Raw genomic sequence first — 21180 nt, forward strand, 5'->3', positions numbered from 1 at the left:
CTCCCCGCTGTGCCGGGCCGCGCGGAGGCCCCCGGCTGCCCAAGGGGCTGCGGCGGCGCCTGCAACCCGAGCCGGCCTCTCGCTGCCCGCGGCGGGGCCGGCGCTGCCGCGGCGCCCGCGAGCGCCCAGGTGAGCGGCCCTGCGCCACGGCGGCCGCCAGGATGTGGCCCCGGCCCCCGAGCGCCTCCATGCTCCTCCGTGGGGGCCAGCGGGGGCGCAGGGCCTCGCCGGGGGCACCGAGTGCCTCGGGGTGGAGTGCGGGGCTGGCGTGGGGGGCGCGGAGTGGGACACGCTCCGCAGGCCATGGGGGCCGCGGGGGCTCCCGCCTGGGCTTCCCGTTGGGGCCGGTGCGGGGCCGCGGGGACCCTCGTGGCACGGGCGGCCCGGCCCGGCGGGCAGGCGCGAGGGCCGCGCTCGCCCGCTCAAAGGGCTCTTTGTGGTGCTCTGCCCGCAGCTTTTTTAAATTAGCCTTCCCGAATTCCTCCCCAAATTGCTGCTGTGTAAATATTTTCCCTGCGCGCTCTGTATATTTTCCAGGCAGGCGAGGAGGAGGGATGAAAACGCGGCCGCGGAGCTGGAGCCTCGCGCCGGCGGGCGGCAAGCGGCGCCTCGGCTGGCCCCAACGCCCGGACGGGGGACTGGGGGCTGCCCGAGGCCTTGGCACCGGCACCCGCTGCCTCCCAGCATCACCGGCAGCGGCACCAACGCAGCAGCAGCGGCGGCAGCTCCGGTGCAACCCCGCGGCCCCCGCGCGCGGGCCGGGAGCCCCCCGCGCTGCACCGTGCCAGCAGCGGCTCCGCGCACCCGCCGCGGCCAATTCCTGCGCGCTGAATCAGCGCCGGCGAAGCATTGCAAAACCCCTGAAACGGCACCAAGAAAACGGGGGGAAAAAAGATCCCAAATTCCCGCTCGCTATTAAATGCAGCYGGGGCTGGCGAGCGGGGGCCACGGGCAGGGCGAGGGGCTCGGCGAGGGCTGCGGCGGCCCGCGCAGGGTCAGGGTGCCCGCTGCGCCGCACGCTGCTGGGAACGGCTCGCGGCGACGCTCCGGCTTCCTGGAAAGCTGTCGAGGCCTGAGGCTGGGCACGCTGGCCGCTCGAGGGGGCGGCCTGCGCCGGCGCTGCCGCCCATCTGGGAGCCATTTGGGCAATTAGGCCGCCAGGCGGCTGCCCTAGACGAGCCAGCCCATGCAGAGGGGCTATTTTTACCCAGTGCAATTACCCTGGCCGTACCGCCACGTTAACCCTTTGCAGGGCCAACCTCACACTTGTGGATATGGTGGTGGCAGCGATGGCCTGAGTGGGTCCCCGGTGCTGCGCGGGCACACGCAGTGTGGTCCCCAGGGGGACACCGCTCGTCCCCAGCGTGGGCATCCCCGCGGCACGAGGCTGGGCAGCGCCAAGGCAGCGCGGGCAGAGCGAGGGATGATCCGTGATCCCGGTGCTGCGGCCAGCCCCACCGCTGCTGGCCTGGCCTGGAAGGGGTCAGCTCGGGCATCTGGCACAGGAGGGCCCTGATCCATCTGAGCTCGTCCAGGATGCCCAGGGCCAGCTGGTGCGAAACTCAGCAGCTCACTGCCTACTCTTTCTTTTAAGAGCTGAGGCTAAACGATTAAACACTCCCACTCTGCGTTATCTGTGCAGCCGTGGCCAATTCTTTCACCTCGGCCTCCAGCGCGCATRGGTCTCGCTCTGCCTCGCAGACACTGCACTGAGGCACATGGATGGCTGTAGCACTGGGCACAGGGACGAGCGCCCGCGCTGCAAACCCCGCGCCGCGGTGTGTGACAGGGCGCTGCGCCAGCGCTGCACCCATGTGCACCCCCCAGGAACCCCCAGCCTCCTGCCTCACTGAGTCCCCAGCAGCAAAGTCCCCTCCCTGGCCGTGTTTTCGCCGTCCCCACAGGCTCATCCCACCTCAGCGCCGGGTGGATCTGCCCTCAGCAGCCTGGCACGAGCAGCACCCRGAGCTGGGTGCCCTGCAACGCGGGGAGCTCCCGCGCGAGCCGGCAGGGAGGGGATGTCCCTGTTTCCCTGCGGGCGGCTCGGTCGGGCCCTGCTCCTTGCTGCGGTTCTTGGGCAGGGCGGACGGTGCGGTGGCGACCGCACAACTCAACAAGGGAGCCACTGTTCCTAGCGGCGGGGCCCGGCCCCGGCCCGGCGGGCGCGCGGCAGCGGGGTCTGGGCGCTGACCTGCGCACCAGTCCTGGTAACCCAACTCCACGGGTCCTGGTTACAATTTAGGGCAACAATAACCTATTGAGGCCACTTCCTGGCTCCTGCCCTGCTGCTCCTTGATCTAATTAAAGGAGGCCGTAGGGAAGATAAAACGCGATTCAAAGGGAGCGACGGGCGACCCAACGGCGGCCAGGCGAGCGGCCGCGGCCACCCACGCCTCGTGCTGCCGGCTCCCCGGGGACTCTGGTGGACGAGGGCCAGCAGAAACACTGCTGGGCATTAGACAGAGACCAAGATGCCACTAGGGCTCGTGTCCGTCCCCAMRGCTCATATCCATCCCCACGGCTYGTGTCCGTCCCCACGGCTCGGCCCTGTCCCCGCTGCAGCACAGCCKGCTCTCGGATGCAGCCCAGTGCCCAGTGTCRATGTCCCAGGGGCGCGCGGCAGCCGGAGCCCCGGGTATCCCAACCCAGCAGCCACCAGCCAGGCAGCCCTGGCGGCAGCAAGCGCAGCTCTCGCTTATCACACGTGCGGGAGCGAGCCCCAAATCCCCCTCTGCCATTTGTCATCTCCGAGAAATTTATGGGCCGCGAGAGCTGGGGAGCGGGCTGGAATTTCGGCAGCGAGTGCTCGGCCCCAGCGCTTGCTAAAAGCAGCAGGTCCGTGTGCCGTGCGGCCCCTGCTCGCGCCCGGCCGCCTTATCGGCCCCGCGCCGCCGCGGCCCGAGSCGCGCAGCCCGGCTGCCCCGCAGATAAGCGGCGCGCCCGGGGCCGGCCCGCCGCATTCCTCGCCGCCGATAAAGGCAGCAGCCAAAATAGCCCCGAGGCGGCACGAGCGGGGCCAGCGCAGCGCCGCRCGCCTGCACCCGATTCAGGTGGGTGAGCTCGGCGAGTGCCCCCGGGCGCAGGGTGGGGGACGCGGGGTGTCCCCTTGGCACAACCTTGGGGATACCTTGTGTGCCCAGGCCTCCTCTGGAGGTGTTCACTCTGGATGCTAATGATGCCTTGCAAGGACAAAGAGCAGCTTCGGCATGTGCACGTGGAAGGGGCTGCTTCCCACAGCGCCGTGCTCACCCCCAGCTGGATGTGGCACCTTGGAGGCCACCGTGGCCCCGGGCAGCCCTGTCACCTCCAATCACAGCTCTGTCACCTCCAGCCACAGGAGCACGGAGTGTCCTTCACCCCGGAGTGGCTGGGGACACGGTCATATCTTGCTCAGCACTGCCACCTCCTGCCCTTCCCACCTGCACAATGCCAGGAACAAGGCCACACRGTCTCCATTGCTGTCACCTCTGCCAGAGTCACAGTGAGCTCCTCCCACCCCGACACTGCTGGGACAAGGTCACACGGTGCCCAGCTTTACGGCTGACATCAGGAGCTCCCGGCTGCGTCCCCCTCTACCTCCATGCTCACCTGGCCGCACGCGTCCCCCACTGCGCTGTCCCCCAGGGCCCTCCCATTCCCCGGCGAGTCYCCGTTCCTACCCGGGCGAGGTGTCCAGCGCCAGGGAGTGCGTCGCACTGCTGAACTTGCGCGTGTCCCACAGCTTCACCTCGCGCTCCCGCATCTGTGGGGACGAAGCATCAGCCTCATGAGCGCGACGGGGCCGCCCCACACTGTGTGCCCCTCGCCCAGGGCAGCCACCTTCCCCCCAAGGGTGCTGTGCCAGCTGGTCAGTCCTGCTGTGCCACCCACAGGGCACAGAGACCAGACCTGAGGCCTCCAGAGCCACCTGCCTTCCCAGGGGCCGCATGGGTCACTCTAAAAGCGCTTGGCTTTGTATTTAGCCCACCAGGAGCAGGCTGGCACGGAGGACATGTGTGGAGTGACACCAAGGACCTTCCCGCGAGGTCTGTACCTGGTTGCAGCCGACGGAGATGAGGTAGTCGCTGGCACCCATCCAGAGCAGCCGCGCGTCCTTGCTGTTCTCGTGCCCCTGGGCGCTCTGCAAGGCAGGCATGAGAGCGCGGTCAGTGTGTGCAGGGCGCGCGGCGGGGACACATGCCTGCGGCGTGACGCGAYGGTGACCGTGAGCAGTGCCGGTGTGGCACAGAGCCAGGCTCGCCGCGAGGTGCCCGTGGTGTCGCAGTGCTGCAAGCGGGGACGGCCCCAGCCCCGCCGGAGGGTCCGGCTGCGCGCCCGGGGGCTCRCAGCGATGGCAGGGCAAGCAGGACGGGGTGCGCGGCACCAAGGTGCTGCCGGCACAGGGCTCGGCGCCTCAGCAGCTGCCCATGCTGGCGGGCAAGACAGCRCCAGGGAAGCAGCAGCGGAACTTACTTCCACGGGCACATCCCGGCGCTCGCCATCCTTGCCAGATCGCGGCTGCAAGAGGCTACCGAAACGCCGAGGGTCACCCGAGGGGCGAGCGGGGCCCTTCCTCACTGCTGCCAGCCCTGCTCTTCCTCGCACACCCCTATTGCCCCCTGGCCATGTCCCCAGCCGTGTCCCTCACGTGGCGCCCGGTGCCGGTGCCGGCAGGGGAAGGGTTACCCGGCGGCACCAGCTCCCATGTGGCCCCCAGATGGGCCCTGCGGTTGGCGGGGCCCCAGCGGGACCCTGCAGCCGGCGCTGGCCCCACCGCACGCAGAAACTTGGGAGCCCCCTCCTGCTTTTTTTTTTTAAATGGAGCTCCCATAAAACAGCCAAACTGCTCACGATTTAGAGGCTGTCGTGAAAAAAGCAGGAGCTCTGCCAGYGCTGAACGGAGCGCGGCGCTTCCAGCACCGCCCCGCAGCCCTGCCTGTGACCGCGCTGCTGCCGCGGGCTCCTGCCCAGGCTCCCTGGGACAGGGGCACGGAGGTGCCCGCGCTTCCCTGCTCCTTCCAGAGGCTCCCYGGGGCTCCCCATGCCCGGGGCGGGGCGAGATGTTGCCCTCTCCAGGAGGACAGAGCAGCCCCTGGCYGTTTTGGGAGGGATGTAGGGTGCATCCCGTGCCCTGACGGGCACCCTGCTCCCGCTCCCCCGGCTGCGGCCCGCGGGCCTCGCTGCCAGCACAAACAYGGTGCGAGGCAGCGTGTCCTGCTAGGAAGAGGCTGTGCTGACCAGGGCCAGCATTCCCAAGGGCGACAAGCAGGATGTGGCCTGGGGGCCCTGCCCACAGTCGGCAAGCTGGCAGAGAGCACGGCTCCCGGCGAGCGCGGGACGCCCCTCGGCTCCCAGCTTCCCCGGCCAAGCTGCAGCAGGGAGCATGGCCCCAATCCCTGCCAGCTCCGTCCCGCCCTGTCCTGCGGGAGCTGCTGTCCAGGTGTGGGGAGGCACCARGAACGGCACCGCTCCGGCCCCTGCCTGTTCCCGGGGCCGTGGGACGTCCCGCGTCCCGGGGGGCTGGTGCCACCGCCGCTGCCAGCCCAGCTCTACCTGTGCCGGGACCCCGCGGGCCGGGCCGGCCCCTCGGCGCAGCGCGCCCGCCCCCGCGGCAGCGCGGCAACATGTTTTCTGCATTAGTTCCATGGCGCGCTGAGCAGTACGTATGTCAGCAAATATGCGGGAGGCCGGGGCTGGGCGCTCCGGGCGCGCACGCGGCTCCGGCCCTGGCCCCGCGGGCGCTGCTGGAGGTGGGCGCATGGGGGCTGCAGCACCGTGTGCCCACCAGGCCACCCTCCTGCCCCGCTGTCCTGAGGGGGCAGGTGCCACGGGGACGAGGCCGGGTGAGCATCAAGGCCACAGCCTGGCCTGGCCCCGAGGAACCCGGCGGTGTGGCTGGTGTGCGGGGGGCACCATGGGGTTCATGGGGCTGGCAGTACCGGGCCAGCCCCCAGTCCGGGGAGCCCCCACCTGCATCCCCAGGGCACCGAGCAGCCACGCAGCACCCGGTGGGTGCCCCTGCTGCCTCTCCCCAGGGTGCTGCTCCCCCAGCACGCTCAGAGGGGAGGCAGGAGCAAGGGAACGTGGGCATTGCCCCCAGTGCTGAGCGCAGGCGGGCACGCAGGGGGCCCGGGAGGCCTCGCAGCTCCGGCGCCGGGGGCCCTGCCTCCTCCAGCCCATTGTGCAGCTCCAGCCCAGCTGGTTTGAAGCAGCCCGGGCTGGGGGGGAGCTCGGGCTCCCTCCTCCGAGACGGCTCCGCAGCACAGGGAGGCTGTGCCCTGTGCTCCCTGCGGGCGCWGCGCCCCGTGCGCGGGGACACGCCGCCCCTGCGGAGATGCCAGCCCCAGGCGCTGGCTCAGGAGCCCCCAGCTGAGCTGCTGGCTGCGGGGTGCTGCGGCGGAGCCAAGCATTACACACAGGCCCGGGAAGGGGCCCGGCACGGCCGGGGAATGGGAACAGTGTCRGCTGCAGCTGTTGGCAGCGGAGCCGCGGGCGGGCGGGCTGGTAACAGCTGGTTGCGGCGAGCGGCGGCTTCTTGGCTCTGCCGCCGGCTGCCTAGGAGAGCAGGGCACAAAGCGGGAGCTGCTCCCTGCGCCAGCGCTGCCTCCAYGGGGGATATTTACCTTGGCCAGGGGAAGATGTGAAGGGGCCCRGGGCAGAGCGGGGAGGTGCCCATGGCAGTGAGCACCAGGAGGGGCAGCGCCGGCCTCTGCCCTGGGGGAGGCAGCGCGGCCTCTGCTTGGCCGCTGGCAGAGGCCGGGGTCCCCGCTGGCTGCTTGCCCCCGCCCAGCCCCACTCACTGGGTGGGGCCTGGAGGTTTTGCAAAAACGATAAAGTTCAAAAGTCCTGCTGAGCAGCGAGGGGCTGCCAGGAAGCCTCCCCGCTGCTCTGCGGGGCCTGGGGCAGCGCCTTGCCCTTGCAGAGCTCAGCCTTGTCCATGSCCGGTGGCTGGCAGACAGGCATCCAACCTCCGCAGGGGAGCTCCAGCACTGCTGGGATCTGCAGAGATCCGAGGCACGGGGCTGGGCTGATTCGTGTCTCTGCCAGCAGCCGCTGGGGCAGGGGGCTCCTGAGGGGCCTCTGGGGCCAGGCCGTGGGCAGAGAGACACGGGCAGAACCCTCTTCCACGTGCCAAAAGCCTGAGGGCCGTGGGCGTGCGGGGGGCACGCGTGTCTGCACACACAGGGAAAGCAACTGCTTCTTCCATGGGAGACGCCTGGGCAGGGGAAAAGGCTTCCCGGGGAAGCCCTTCCCGACGGCGCCGGGAGGGTTAACTCGGAGCATCCTCGGCAGAGCGGCGCGCCTGTGCGACCCCTCCTCCAGGCAGAGGAATGTGAGCTCCCAGCCTCGCCAGACACAAGCTATTCCAGAGGTAGCCAGGAGAGCRGAGCGGCTTGTGGGAGGCCGGGCGGGCGAGGCGCCCGGCCAGCGCGCAGCCCGCACAGCCCCKGCTGCAGCTCGCGCTGCAGGGCGCTGCGGGGAGCGGCCGCCGCTCGGCCGGGACGGTCCGCGAGCCTGCGGCGCCTGCCATGCCAGCCCCGGGAGCGCTTCCGTCTGCGGGCAGAACTTACCCTGCTCCCTTCTCTGAAACAGGAAAACACGGACACAGGCCCAGCTACGAAGCCAGGATGACAGTGATGGCCAACTCTGTGCCTGCTAACGAGGGCCAGCTCTCCTCACGGGCCAGTCACCCCTTGCTGGGCTCCCGTAACAAGCCGTTGCTGTCACAGCCACTGGCCTGATGTGGAAAGCGGCCGCACACTTCCCCAGCGGTGCCGCGCTCCGCTCGGCATTCACACGGGTTTCAGAGTCTCCCTTTCTCCACCGCAGGTGTGTGTCACCGTGGGGAGGGAGGCAGGCAGGAGTGCTGCTGAGGACTTCGAACCCACTTTGACACCGCTCTTGGTGCAGCAAGATGGGACGAGGCCTTCCCAGTCCTTCCTAACACCTGCACCAAAAGCAGACGGGGCCCACGGTGCTTTTTAATCGCAGGCTGCACTCACACACCCATTTGCACACCCCAAGCCCCTCATGTCTCTCCTCTCCATGCCAGCAGATGCCAACCTAGCAAGAGCCGTCCCCACCGCRCTGGCAGGAGGAAAGGCAGCGGGGAGAGGGAAGGATGAGATCGGGCTCCTCGCACGCCCACGGCCCTCGTGGAGCCRCGAAGGAAGCAAAAGGCCTGTCCCGAATCCGCCTCTACTTCCCCATCCCTGCAATACCAAGCAGCATTCCTGGGAAGGAAGGATGAGGGGGAAGCAGAGAAGAGGAAATATAAACAGTCCCGTGCAGCTACGCTGGGGAACAGAAGCATGAGAGAGTGGAGCGCGCGTTACTATAAATAGGCAGCCCAGAGCTAGGCCAACTTTTTCAAAGCTTCCCACGGTCTCCTTGGGAATGTGGGATGCTGTGGACTTTCCCCCGGCCTGGAGGAAACTGCTGCCGAGGCTGGGAGTCAGGTACCCCCGGGGTGACCTCGGCGTGGGACGGGGAGGGACGGCCGGGAACCCCGCACCATCCTCACGCATCTTCYCAATGCGCGGTCCCCTGTCCCGGGCTGAGGTGACGAGGTGCCCGTCACCGTGTCCGGCTGCGCAGGGCAGGCTGAGGGGCTGCACTGGGGTCCGGCACGGGCACGCGCCGTTCCATCGTCCTCAGGCTCTGCCGGAGGAGCCGGAGCAGCATCCGGCCGGAGGAGCCGGAGCAGCTGCATGCAGGGCCGCCGCAGTCCCCAGGGAGCGGCCGCGCGGCTCCCAGCGCCGTCCCCTCGCCCTCTCCCACTGTCCCCCCTGCGCAGGGTGACGCCGCCGTGGCCGGAGGACACGTAGACCAGGGCGAACGCGCAGGCCGCGGCGTGAGCTCCCTGTGGGCCGCAGTGGCACCAGGCAAGGCGTTGGTGCTGGGCCGGCGGTGCAGGCAGCCCYGCTGCCGGGCGTGCGGAGGCTATGGAGGCCGCCACGCATTCCTGTCACCCGCTGCACGGACACGGCAACGCGGTCTGCACGGCACCCACGCGGCCTCCACCCTGGGGCATCCGCTTGCCCTGGGGCCGGGCCCGCAGCAGCCGCTGCTCCCTGCGCCGCTTCCTGCTGCACACGGGCAGCTCCCGGGCACCGCTCGGCCCTGCCGCCCGTTCCGGCCGCCCTGGGCCCCGCGTGGCTGGCACAGGTCCCCGCGGGGGGCGAGGGAGGACGTGCGAGCGGGCAGGCTCTGGGCAGGCTCTCTGCCGGCGCGCGGGGCCCTTCGCTCGCCCGTGCCTCGCTGCAGCCCCCGCGGCCGAGGTTTCTCGTGAGAACGGAGCGCGCGCCGCGCCAGCCCACGCCGGCCACGCTCGCCRCCTTCCCCGTCAGCCGCCGTCAGCACCGCCTGCCCCGGCGCCGTAATGGGAGCCAGGTGCCGGCCAGATGCAGCCGCCGCGGGCGCCCGCACGGCCTGTGAGCGCGGGGGCGGCAGAGACCCCGGCCCAGCCCTGCTCTGCCAGCGCACACTCTGCACGGGGGCCTTCGTCATGCCCTGGCCCCGCACCACGTGCATCGGCCCTGAGCTTTGCCCCCGGCTCCTCAGCGCCGCGGAGCAGGATGGGCACCAGGGGCTGAGAGAGGACACGCAGGGCRCAGGCCACTGCAAGCTGCCCCGGGCACAGCCTCGGCCAGGGTGCCAAGAGGCAGCYCGAGGAGCAGGGCGGGTCAGTGCCCGGCGGTGAGAGCGGCAGGTGGAGGTGCCGCCTCAGGCACCCTGCCAGACACTCGGCACCGGCACCAGGGAAGCGCCCGGGGCGCTGGGCACAGATGCTGCACAGGTGCCACAGCAGCAGCGGGCAGCACGTGCCCCATCAGAACAGGGATGCCCCATCGCAGCAACTCCTGGATACGAGTGGTACCCACGAGTGCCTCAACTTGGCAAGTGAGCAAATCCCGCCGTGCTTCCACATCTGCTCCCGGCTCAGCTCCTGCCTTGTGCAGCCCCAAAGGCYGGGCTGCGGGTTTGGGGGCACACAGATGGAGAAAGAGGCTTTAYGGAGCCAAATTCCCAGGTGTCGCAGGGATGGCAAACGCAAGAGCGGGACAAGCAGCCGGAGGGACACAGAGCCCCAGCGGCGCAGGCCCCAGGGCCAGGGCCAGGAGAGACCGGACGTGACTGCTTCCAACTGGGAGTCAGGATGAGGAGGGCGACCCTGCACAGAGGCACCGGGTCCAGAGCACGTGGGAGGGGAGCGYAGGCCCCGGTGCAGAGCACGAGGAGCCCGGCCTTGGGAGGAGCATCAAAGTCACGGCCAAGAACAGGCCTCATGGGACCCTTCCRAAAGGACTTCCGAGCTCTCCGGGAGTGGGGACAGGCCCGGATGGAGCAGGGCTGGTGCAGCACAGAGATAGAGCTGCTAAGGGCAGCTGCGGGWAGCGGTGGCCCTGGTGCCCAGCAAGGGGCACAGAGAGCCCTGTGCCAGCTGCTGCACGGCACTGAGCAGCCTTTGCTCAACTGGCCTGGGCCCTCGTGTTGCTCTGGGTTTGTTCCAAACCGGCTGCAGCGCCGGCTYGAGCCACGGGCAGGGCAGAGGCTGGGCTGGACCCCGCAGCGCAGGGTGGCCGTGGTCCCTGGGCCGCTGCAAACAGCAGCAGCCCGTGTGGTTGTGCCTCCCTGCTCCAGCCCGGCTGTTAGCAACGAGCAGCACCCAGCAGGGTGACAGCGAGGCCAATGCACACGTCAGCTCTGGGTGTCCCTGGGGGCTCAGCAAGCCCCTGGGCACCTCTGGCCCCACAAGCTGCTCTCGCTGCACCCTGCCCTCCATCGGATCCCCTGCTGCGTCACACGCGGCCTGGGACACGCTCAAAATAGCCGTGACACACAGAGCCAGGAAGGGCAGGGGCTGGCCCGAGTGTCCCCTGCCGTCACAGCACCCATGGCCTAGCTGTGCCCCTCAAGGCCCGGCCCTCAGGAAYCCCCCAGCGCTGCCCTGTTAGCCTAGAGGCCAGTGTGCCCTCCTGGTGCCCTCCTCCGAGCGCAGCCTCAGCGGGGCGATGCCCAGGACRGGGCAGGACAGGGCAGCCGCAGGCCGGTGAGCGCTGCATCCCCAAGMGGCAAGAGCAGCGAGAGCGGCTCGGGCCCCACGGCAGGGCAGCGCCTCCGCTCCCTCTCCAAGGCTCCTATTTTAACTCCTTTGATTGTTTTTCCCTCTTGCTCTAAAAAAACGATCAGCTTAATGAGGCGRGCTTGGCAAATTACAAAAACCAGCCAGAGGAAGGGCCGGCTGCCGAGACGGCCTTTGGGCACCGCGCACCAACAGACCAGCAAGATCCCTTGGCGGAGCCGGAGCCAGGGCCGGAGCCCTCCACCTGCCGCCGGGGACGCGGCTCTGAGCGGAGCTGGCTGCAAACCCAGCCTTGCTGGTCCCGCCTCGCCGCTGGGGCCAGCTGACCTGGAAAACTCATTGCACTGCAGGCCTCGTTCACTGCTGCACAGCCCGGGTGGCTTCAAAGATCGGAGCGCGAGAGGCGCTGGCACCGCTCGGCAGCCCTGGGGTCACCCCGTTTCGTAACCGCCCTGGCCCCCAGGAGAAGGAGCCCTTCCAAAAAACCCGGCCCCGCGGCAACAGGGGATAAAAAACAAAACACAGGAGCGTTATTCCTCTTGGCTAAGCAAGCCCTGCGCAAACTTCCAGAGGATTTATGGCATTTTAAAGTTTTCCCCTTCAGCGCAGTACTTCTCCAAGACTAAACATCTTCATTAATTCTCAGCAAGACGGGGTTACGGCCGCGGCGCTGCACTTCTCGGCAGCAAAGGTGCATATTTCTCTTGGCAAAGCCTGAGCGCAGGCAAGGGGCGTGCACTGAGCCAGGGCCAGAGCAAATGGATCTGCCTTCTCCGAAGAGCCACCATCATCCACACRTTATTTTTAATAGCTCAGCTAGACAGAGTCTACCCTCCCCAGGAGACTTGGCTTGAACCCGTGCAGCTCGTGGCTCTGCCCAAACGCTGCTGCATGAGCCACCAGATCTGGCAGGGGACAGGCCGGGGGCAGCAAGGAGGGGAGAGATGATTTGAGGATGGACACAGGCTGAGCTGAGGAACCCAGCACTTTCCTGAGCGGAGGAACCCAGCACTTTCCTGAGCGGCACGCGGAGCGAAGAAGAGGCAGGGGGTACCCAGAGGGCTGGGGACACCCTGCTCTGGAGCACGTGCATCCATAACCAATGGGTACCCGTGCAAGGAGTCGTGGCACCTTTCATGCCCGCAGCAGGATTGCCCTGGTCCAGTGCAATGCCAGGGCACTGGTTCCCCTCTGGCAGCTCCCAGGCTTGGGCCAGAGAGCATTGTGAAAACAGAGCGTGGCTGCTGAGAGCGAGATCCCATCCCTCCCGAGCACAGAACCCACCACGACCTTGCAGAGCACACAGTGAGGGACGCAGGCAGCCAGGGCCACCAGGAGGCCAAGCCTCACGCCGTAAATGCAGCTACGTCAGGACCATGGCAGGAGGAAAGAGCAGCAGGACACAGGGAGCCTCGTGGCTCTGGCCACACGGGCACGTGGCTGGGAGGRGAGGCCTGAGGGGCAGAGGCCTGCGGCAGGGCACGGTGAGGAGGTGGCTGCAGCTTCCCTGGCCTGGCCTCCGCTGGCTCCTTCCCCTTTCAAAACCTTCTGTGCAAGAGGGCCGGCAGCTTCCGACAGAGAGAGCCCCAAAGCCACAGGAAACCTCTAATAAGAGGCTGTTTAAATGCAGAGTTGAAGGCAAGGCCTAAGTCCTCTACTTATTTCCTAATCACTGTTATTTGCTGAGCCGCGCRGATCCAGCTGCCCAGACCTCACCCTTGGCAGATCCTCATGCGAGGAGCCCTCGTGCCGAGCTCCTGCGCGGCAGCACAAAGACCGGGAGCTCCCCGCCACGCTGGAGCCCTTGCCGGCCGCAGGGCTGGGGAACGGTGCCCGCAGGCGGCYGGGGGGCTCCTCTGTGGGACGCAGGGTGACAGCAGTACAGCCCTTAGGGCTGCTGCTCTGCCCAGCAGCAGCTGGGACAACCAAGGAGAGCTCGAGCACCTAGGCRGGTGGGCAGAATTGCCCCCATGGGGCAGTTGACATGTTGGGTTTCTTGTGGCGAAGGAGGAGGTGGCTCCGTCCCASTGCCTGAGCTGCTGAGCTGCCGCTGGAGTGCGGAGCTGGGGCCTCCTGCAGCCCCGTGGAGCTGCRCTCTGGCTGGGACAGCATCGGCACCGACCCACCCCCCTGCGAGCCCCCCCACCGGGGAGGTGTCCCCCAGCTCCCACACAGCGCGCCGGCAGGGACGGTACCTGGGACGCAGCCGCGCTGGCGCGGGGGTCAAAGATCCGCAGTTGCTTGTCCTGGTGAGATAAAAAGAAAACAGAGGGAGGTTAAAGACCCCAGGGCCAGCAGGATGTAAGGCCCCATGGTGGGGAGGGYTGCAGCGCCAGCTCCAACAACACCCTCCCCGTCCTGCCCCACGCTGCCTGCGGGGGTGCAGCGCCAGACCCACCGGGCCCCAGGCACCCCCAAAACTGCTCCCAGAAACTGGGGGGAACCTCCAACCTGAGCTGCAGCCCAGTCTCTTGGAACAGCAGCTGAATTTGAACTCCAAACTCATGGCTGTGAAGGGAGAGACTCATCCATGCTGCCTGCCTGCCCACCCCAAGATGTGAGGAGGAAAGGGAGGGCAGAGATGGTTAAGGAGACACCACTGAGGTCTGTGCATCCCCAGCTGGAGCTATATTGAACCTCATCTCAGATGGAGGAACTGCAGGTTCAYGGCCAGAAGTGCAACTGTGAGACAGGGGATGCTGTCAGAGGCTCCGAGGAAGCAGGACCCGGCAGCGTGAGCCAGCACCAATGTTGGCTCCCACTTGTTGCACTGAGATGTGGGACTCCAAGGAGCTGATGCTCTGGACTGTGAAGTCACCCTGGCRTCCACAGACCCTGCTGGCCTCGGTGTCACTGCTGCCTTGGGCCCTGAGCTTCTCCCTGCGGAACCAGGAGCCAGCTGCATTGCACCTCCCGAGCCGCAGAGCCAGCGGGGAGCTCCCGGCTGCTCTTTGCTCTGCAAGGCCAGCGCGGCTGCATCTGCCTCAGTTCCCCAAGACCCTTCCTGGCCTCCTACATTGCAGAGGGGGCCTGAGACGGGCACAGCCGCCTGCTCGGCGCTGAGCGGGGCGGCCGCGCTGCTCGCTCAGCCCGCGCGCCGGCGCCCACGAGCCAGCGGCGGGCAGCAGGCGCCACCTAGCGCGCCCACCCGCCTCGGCCCGCCACCCTCGGCAGCCCCAATTTCGCCATTTTCCACCCCAGAACAGGCACCGGTGCTGGCACCGCAGGAGTGAGCCCAGCCGGCGTGGCAGGGGCGCAGACAGCCCTGGCGCAGAGGGGCAGSCAGGTCCCGTGGCATCTCCAAAGGGCCTTGTGCACCTCTTCCCTGCATGTTTGGTCCCTTCCTTCAGCCCAGCAAAATAACCCATGGCCAAAAAGTACCCAGAGGGCCAGGAAGGGAGTAGGGTGAAGCTAGAGAGAAACCAGTGTCCTGTGCCCTACGGGCTTCTGCTTGCAAAGGGATGCGGGTGCCTCTCCAATAGGCYAGCAGGGACAACTCTCCATGCCAGACAGGTCTGCAGGCTGCAGCTGGGGCCCCTCCTGGCCCTGCACTCTCTCCAGGGGATTTACACCACCACTGGAAACATCTTGTGTGGAGGAAAGGAACCATCAGCAAATGCTCAAAAGATGCCATACAGGAGCCCAGAAAATATCCTCTTGGTCCCACGTGCACAGCAGCAGAGGGGGGAACCTCTGGGAGGGTCACCATGCGCAGCTAAGGACACGACTTGTGGACACCAGCTGGGTGCTGCCCCGAGCGCTGCCCTGCTCACCTTGCACGCGGTGCCCAGGAGGCGGCCGTCCTGCTTCCACGACAGGCTCTGCAGCTGGTCCCCGTGAGGCTCCAGGTCTGCGAGAGGAGAGCACAGTTAGGGCCTCCAGAGAGGCCTGAGCACCCGCTGTGGCTGTGCCCCCCAAGGACACAGCGGGGCCGTCCCACCCCAGCCCCAGTGCTCAGGGCAGAGGCTCTGAGCTAGCAAGGTTTGGCAGCAGGAGCTCTGTTTGCCACCACGCTGCCTATTTGTTTCCCATCTGAACACTTTGGTTTTGCAAACCGATGCACTTCTGCTCAAGAAAACCCTTGTGTAGGAAGTGGATTTCTCTTCTCCACACTGACTCCACATTTCTCACACAAGGAGCATGATATCACTGGCTTTTTTCTTGCATCGAGCTATTAAACTGAAAACCCCCAAACCATGATGGCACAGCTACACACATGGCCTTGATGAGACCTCTGTGCCCACACATCCCACATCTGCCCAGGGAACAGAGCCCTTCAGCGATGCCCTCAGTCTGACTCTTTTCCGCTAATGAGCCTTTCTATAAAAGCACTCCAGATTTCCAGRGAAATTCAGGGATTTTCAGAGTAACTTTGCCATGGAAACCCACCACCCTGCCCATGTGGGAGGCATACAGGAAGGAGCTGTTGCTTTTTTTCCCTCTGTTAAATACCAGAGGGCTTCCCAGGTGACCTGATGGGTTTTTTTCCTGAGCCTGGGCATCTGGGACTCAATGGGATGCTGTTGCATTTGTGCAGGGAGCATCCTGCTCTGTTGGCAGCTCAAATCATTGGGAAGGAGACCCTGAGCAGTCAATGGCAGCCACGTCCTCCCTCTCGCAGTGCTAGGGGATACCCGAGGGCAGGATCTGTCCCCGGCTGGGACCCCAGCAGAGCTGCTAGAGACGTACCAGGCAGCACAGGAGCTCGTGGGCTCTGCACCAGTCTGTGGGAGCCCCCACGCGCACAGAGGGGCTGTGTCACCTCCCGCTGTGCCCAAAGCTGCCTGCACTGGCCACCAAGTGACACCAAGGTCCAGACCAGCCCTTGAGCCTGTCGCTTGTGCTGGGCATGGGCACAGAGGAAGGGAAAGCCGTGCTGAGGGACCGGATACATCTGCACCTACCTGTCAGCGGCTGCTGCTGCGCCACATCCCAGACGGTGACTCGCGTCCCGGCGCCGCTGGCCAGCGCGCCGTCCGCTGTGGGGTGGAACTGCAGCAGGGCCACGGGGCAGCCCGCGGGCCCCAGCGTGAGCGCGGCGCTGGAGGGCAGGTCCTGGCCACTCCGGGGCAGCCGCCACAGCTTCACCTGTGGCCGGGAACAGAGCTCAGCGAGGGCAGGCGCTTCCCTTGCTGCACCCGCCCACCAGGCCCCAGTCCCCACTTCCCCACACCACCTGCTCCATCCTTCACCCTGGGGACTTCCCACACCTTCCTTCAAGGCTGGCACCCTCCAGCCCAGGCCCTTCTTTCCATCCCTCCAGACCCATTTTCCTGAAGAATCCCAATCTTTCTTCCAAAGAGCAACGAGCCACAAAGAGAAACACCAGGGTCCCCACGACTCCTCACATCTCCATGGTGTTAACCACTCACCATTTCATCGGCGGAGCCCGTGGCCAGCAGGAGCTGATCAAACGGCGAGAAGTCGAAGTCTGTCACCACATCTGGAAGGGAAGGGAGCAGAGGCTCATGGTGGCATCACCCTGCTCCCTGCAGGCAGCACACTCGCTCCTGCTTGGCTCTTCCTCACTCACAGGCCCTTTCAACACACACGCATCACCCTGCAGTGCCCGGCTCTGGAGCTCACGGGCATTTCAAAGCACACACACACAGTGCTGTTTGAGGCTGGCCGCTGGCTCGGGGCCTGGTGTCCCTTCATCTCCGTGGCCACATGGATGGGAACCCCGAGAGGCAGCTCTGCACAACTGCACTTCCCCATCTAAACTGCCACCACGCTTGTTCAGCTTTGTTTTCAAGAGCTTTGTTTCCTGTTGTGCATGGCAGGACATGGAGTGTACAGCAACACCCGCACGGTGCTTTGAGCAAGGTAGACCCAGATGCCCTGAGCTTGTATGCCACTCTGGAAGACACACAACCCAACAACTTTCCACATTGTTTTATGAATTGACTGCAACAATCGCATTTCGTTGACAGCAAARGGCCCAAAATGAGTGGCTCGAACTGCAGCACAAGCTCCGACTTTCTGTTCCCTTTTCTACCTGTGCCGGGACAGCGCACTGATGAAGGAGTGCAAGGGCAATGGCCACGGAGCCTCACGCCTCCGGTCCGCAGCGCTGGCAGCCAAGGCTGGGCTGAACGGGGCAGCCGAACCCTTACCAGGGTGTTTGTGCCGCCCGTGGAGGCGCGGGGCCCGCGAGGGCCGTGCTGGTAACAAGGCCGCCTTTGTGGCGCCCGGCGCGGCGGCAGCACGGAGCCGCTCGGCAGCRCTGGCCGCGGGGCCCCGGGGAGCCAGGCTGCCGCGGCATTAGCAGCCCCTCTGCTGCATTTGGCACACCAGGAAAGTAGGTCACCGTGTACTTTTCCGCTTCTGCGTGGCTGCCGAGATACAAGCCCACGAGGCATGAAAAGAAAGCCGTGCACTCCAGCTTCCAACTTATCGGCTCCGTTTGCCCGGGAGGAGAGGAAAAAATCCTCCCCTGCTTGGAACAGAGAAGGGAGGCGTTTATCAGGCATAGCCACCTCCAAGGGCTTGCACCGAAAGCTCATTCGCGGTGCTACCCGTGTGCATCCTGTGCTGCCTCCTCATCCATCCTCTGGAGCACTTCTCTGGGGGCACGGGGAACGTGGTGCCACGGGGCACCTGCCCAGGGGCAGGACACAGAGATACAAAGCTGTGGCTGTCCAAGAGCTCCTGAGCATCTAAAATTGCCCCCCAGCCAACAAAAAGATCCGCTTCCTGAAACCTCTCCCTGGATTCCCACCTGCGCTCAGCATCTCCATGCCAGCTGTAGCCAYGGTCCTTCAGGAGAGTCCTGGGCAGGGTGCCTCTCAGCACAGCCTGCAGSGACCTGCCTTGGCCGTGCGGGTGATGCGGGAAGGGCCATGGTTTGGGAACACCCTGGGCAGGATCCCAGCAGRCTGTGCAGGGAAAGGGCAACCCTTGGGAGGGACCTGGCATCACCGGGAGCCCGGGGCAGCTGGCAAGTTTAAAGCCTCCTTGTCTAAGTGGCAGCTTGGCTGCCCTCCCCAGTGCAGMAGGGCACTCAGGGCCGCTGACCGGGGCGCGTCTTACCCTGCCAGGGCAGGGCTCAYGCATTCCTAGCTTTCAAAGTGGCAAGTGGCGTAGGAGGAGAGCCAGTGGGAGGCAAATGCCAGCGCCTCCGACGGCAGCCGGGCTGCAGGCATCAGCWAAACCACTGGCGGTGCCACATCTGGATGCTGCTTGCTCAGCAGCCAACATCTGCCCTGGCCCTGCCCAGGCGGGCACCGGCTTTGTCTGCCTCCATTACCAAGCGAGTTTGGTAACTGGCACAGCAGGCAGCGCCACCAAGGTTCCCTGGGCACCAAGGTGCCGCCGCATTCATCGGATCTCCGCGGAGCAGGCGCCCTTGTGCAGGCTGCTCAGGTGAACGTGGGGCTAGAGTTACGTATACAGGCCCTTCTCTCGCTCGCTTGTGCTGCTCATGTTTTGTGCCGGGAGCTCTGGGAGACGTGTTGCAACGAGCAGCACGGGAAGGAGACGCAAAAGAGCCCGAGCTCTCCAAGATGTTGACAGCTCCCCCTCTGCAGCTCCCTAGAGGAAGGGATTGGGACCAGTTCAGCTCCTCAGTGCCAGCTGAGCCCTCACCACCATGCACATTCACTGTGGCCAGCTGTCAGGCAGCTCCCAAACCTCCTGCTAAGCAGCACCTCAGCTCCCTGAGCTGCCCWGACTTCTCACATGGGCAATGTCTGAGCACCTTATTCTGCCGCAGGGAGCTGGCGCATCAAGAGGGGCATCCATGTGCATGGCATGGGTGGCAGCTCTTGGCTCCATTGCTCCAAATTCAGCAGGGGTTGCACAGAAGAGACACATGTCAGGGTCCCTGGGGACTCTACCAGTTCACTCAGCTTCTAGTTTGGGAAAAATACAACCTGGCACAGCGATGGCTGAGTCATAGCCGAAAATCAGCACCTGAATCATTCTACACTGCCTGAGCTGGGCCGGATGCCTCCTGTGGAGGTGGGACGTAGAGCTCCTGGGTGCCCCTTGGTGCACGGGGCTGCACAGACATGGAACAAGCCGGAATAGGCCTGTCAGATACTCGGCTCACCTGAGTGGCAGTAGAGCTGGGACACCGTCCTCTTATCTCCGTCCTGCCCCTCCAGCGGCACGATGCCCAGCACACCTGCAGGAGACACCCCCGAGCAGGTCACTCGCTGCCCTCCAGCTGCGCAGCACTGGGGCTGCTCAGAGCCTGCGAGCGCCCAACACGGGAGAGCAAGAGCTCCCAGAAAGTCCCCGCCGGRGAACTGCAGTGTCAGCATCAGGGACAAACACACCTGGGGGCTGCACGCGCAGCCTTCCCAACGCGCACCCCGTGCCCRCTCCCTCGCACCCTACCTGTCGTGTCGGCACTGAAGGCGATCCAGCGGCTGCTGGCCTTCACGTGGTTCCCACAGGATGCGGTGGAGCCGGCTCGCACATCCCCAATCCAGGCCTACGATCGAAGGGAGGGAAGGGGAAAAGGTCCACATCAAGAGATGGTCACAAGTGGGAAAACAACAGAGCAGTGACACCGGTTTGCAAGTGCACTCAGGCCCAACAGAGCTCCCTTGATGAGGACCTGCAGCTACCAGAGCTCTCCAACAGCACTGTGGCCCTGCTGAGGGCAACYGCAGAGGAACCAGCACCAAAATCCTACCCGAAAGCAAGTTTCTGACCCACTCTGTGGGTGACCATGATGACTCCTGTGCAGGTGACGCAGACAGGTCACTTCAGGCACTCCCCAGCCTGTGGGGCCAGGAGCTCCCGGCGCTCCCGGGGCTAAGTCCAACMCTGCAGCGAAGGCGACAGGGCCTTTCCCGGGTGCCGCTGCACCCGTGCGCCCGCTGGCGGCCCCAGCATCACCCCCAGCAAGACCAGCTCTCCACAGGTGGGGACACCCCCTGACCCAGGCACACTTTGCGYACAGGGTTGTTGGGCACCCAGCAGGATTGGGACCCGACAGTCTTTTTAGGGCCTGGGTTTTCCAGCCTCGCTTCTTCCCTCATCCTCATCACACCAGCCTTTTTTGGTGTTGAAGCTGTTAACCCTTCCCTGATCAAAGGGAGGCTCCTCTCTCTGGGGATGCTGTGGGGCAGGAGCACAAGCAAACCCCACCACACATGAGCACCAAGGCAGACAGGGTGCTGAGCCCCGGCCTCCATCACTGCCAGGCTGCCTCCCTCCCAGGCAGCCCTCCACAAAGGAGGGAGCTCCTGGTCCTCAGAGCCCTGTCCCTCCATTATCTCCATTATCTAATGTGGAAGAGGATGGGAGTTTTGGTGGCTCCAGGGCTGTCACAGAGGTACTCACACAGAGATGCCCTAGGGGTAGGAGCAAAGCGGTCCCATCTCAAGGGGAGTCAGTGCTGCCCCAGCAGCACCAGCTGTGCAGCCTGCGCCGCACAGCCCCACACGTGGCGTGGGCCCGCGCCCCACGGGGTGCCCTGCTCCTCATGGCACCAACTGCTCGCCTCGCCGCCTGCGCCTGGCACACACCGAAGCCGCTTCCCCGCGGGCCACCAGCCATGCCGCCATCTGCGGCGCCCCGCAGGCAGGATGAGGCTCCTCCATCCGTCTCTAGTGCCGGTTCCTTCCTCGCTTCCTGTCCCAGTTGATCCCATCCCACAGGCCCAGCCCAGGCAGCCTGTGTGGCAGAGCAGAGGCCGCGGGCACCCAGCTTGGGCAGCACCCACAGGGATGGAACTGCTTGCACGGCGCCTGTACCCGGTGTACGCTGTGCCTGACCCAGTATCACTTCCTCTCATGCACTAAATCAGCAGCAAAGGGCCACGGGGCAGCGCCAGAGCAGGGGTGCTGATGCCGAGCACGACTCTGTGGGCCAGGATGGGGCAGCGGAGGCTCCTGGGGCGGGTGGCAGCGCCGGCAGGTGGGTGCTCACACCATTGCTGTGGCCGGTGCTGCATGCAGGGGTGCAGAGCGCTGCGCGTTGCAGCGGAGCAGCGGGCGCCTGCCGCAGGGCCCCGCGGTGCTTCCTCTTCGCGGTGCGGAAGCGGCTCCACGGGCAGGCAACGGCCCCACAGCTGCGCGGCGAGCGAGGCCGCTCAGGAAGCGGGCGCCGCGCGGGCGGCACGAGGGAGCCCGCGGCGGAGCCTGCTGCCCAGGTGCGGC

At 66.1% G+C, this 21180-nt stretch overlaps 1 protein-coding gene across 1 annotated transcript in view; it reads right to left on the reverse strand.

Moving 5' to 3' along the window:
• The window catches only part of LOC112955643 (coronin-7-like), a 39272-nt gene that overhangs the window by 17304 nt on the left and 788 nt on the right, over positions 1–21180 (reverse strand). Inside the window, exons 2-9 of the mRNA XM_026048964.1 lie at positions 19409–19505; positions 19119–19193; positions 16438–16508; positions 15970–16153; positions 14839–14915; positions 13261–13311; positions 4034–4120; positions 3660–3742 (exon numbers count right to left, since the gene is read on the reverse strand). Coding sequence (XP_025904749.1) covers positions 3660–3742; positions 4034–4120; positions 13261–13311; positions 14839–14915; positions 15970–16153; positions 16438–16508; positions 19119–19193; positions 19409–19505 — 725 coding nt within the window. The remainder of the gene's footprint in view (positions 1–3659; positions 3743–4033; positions 4121–13260; positions 13312–14838; positions 14916–15969; positions 16154–16437; positions 16509–19118; positions 19194–19408; positions 19506–21180) is intronic.

This window comes from Nothoprocta perdicaria, unplaced genomic scaffold, assembly GCF_003342845.1.
Source record: "Nothoprocta perdicaria isolate Ctin4 unplaced genomic scaffold, notPer1 scaffold_59, whole genome shotgun sequence".
NCBI lineage: Eukaryota > Metazoa > Chordata > Aves > Tinamiformes > Tinamidae > Nothoprocta > Nothoprocta perdicaria.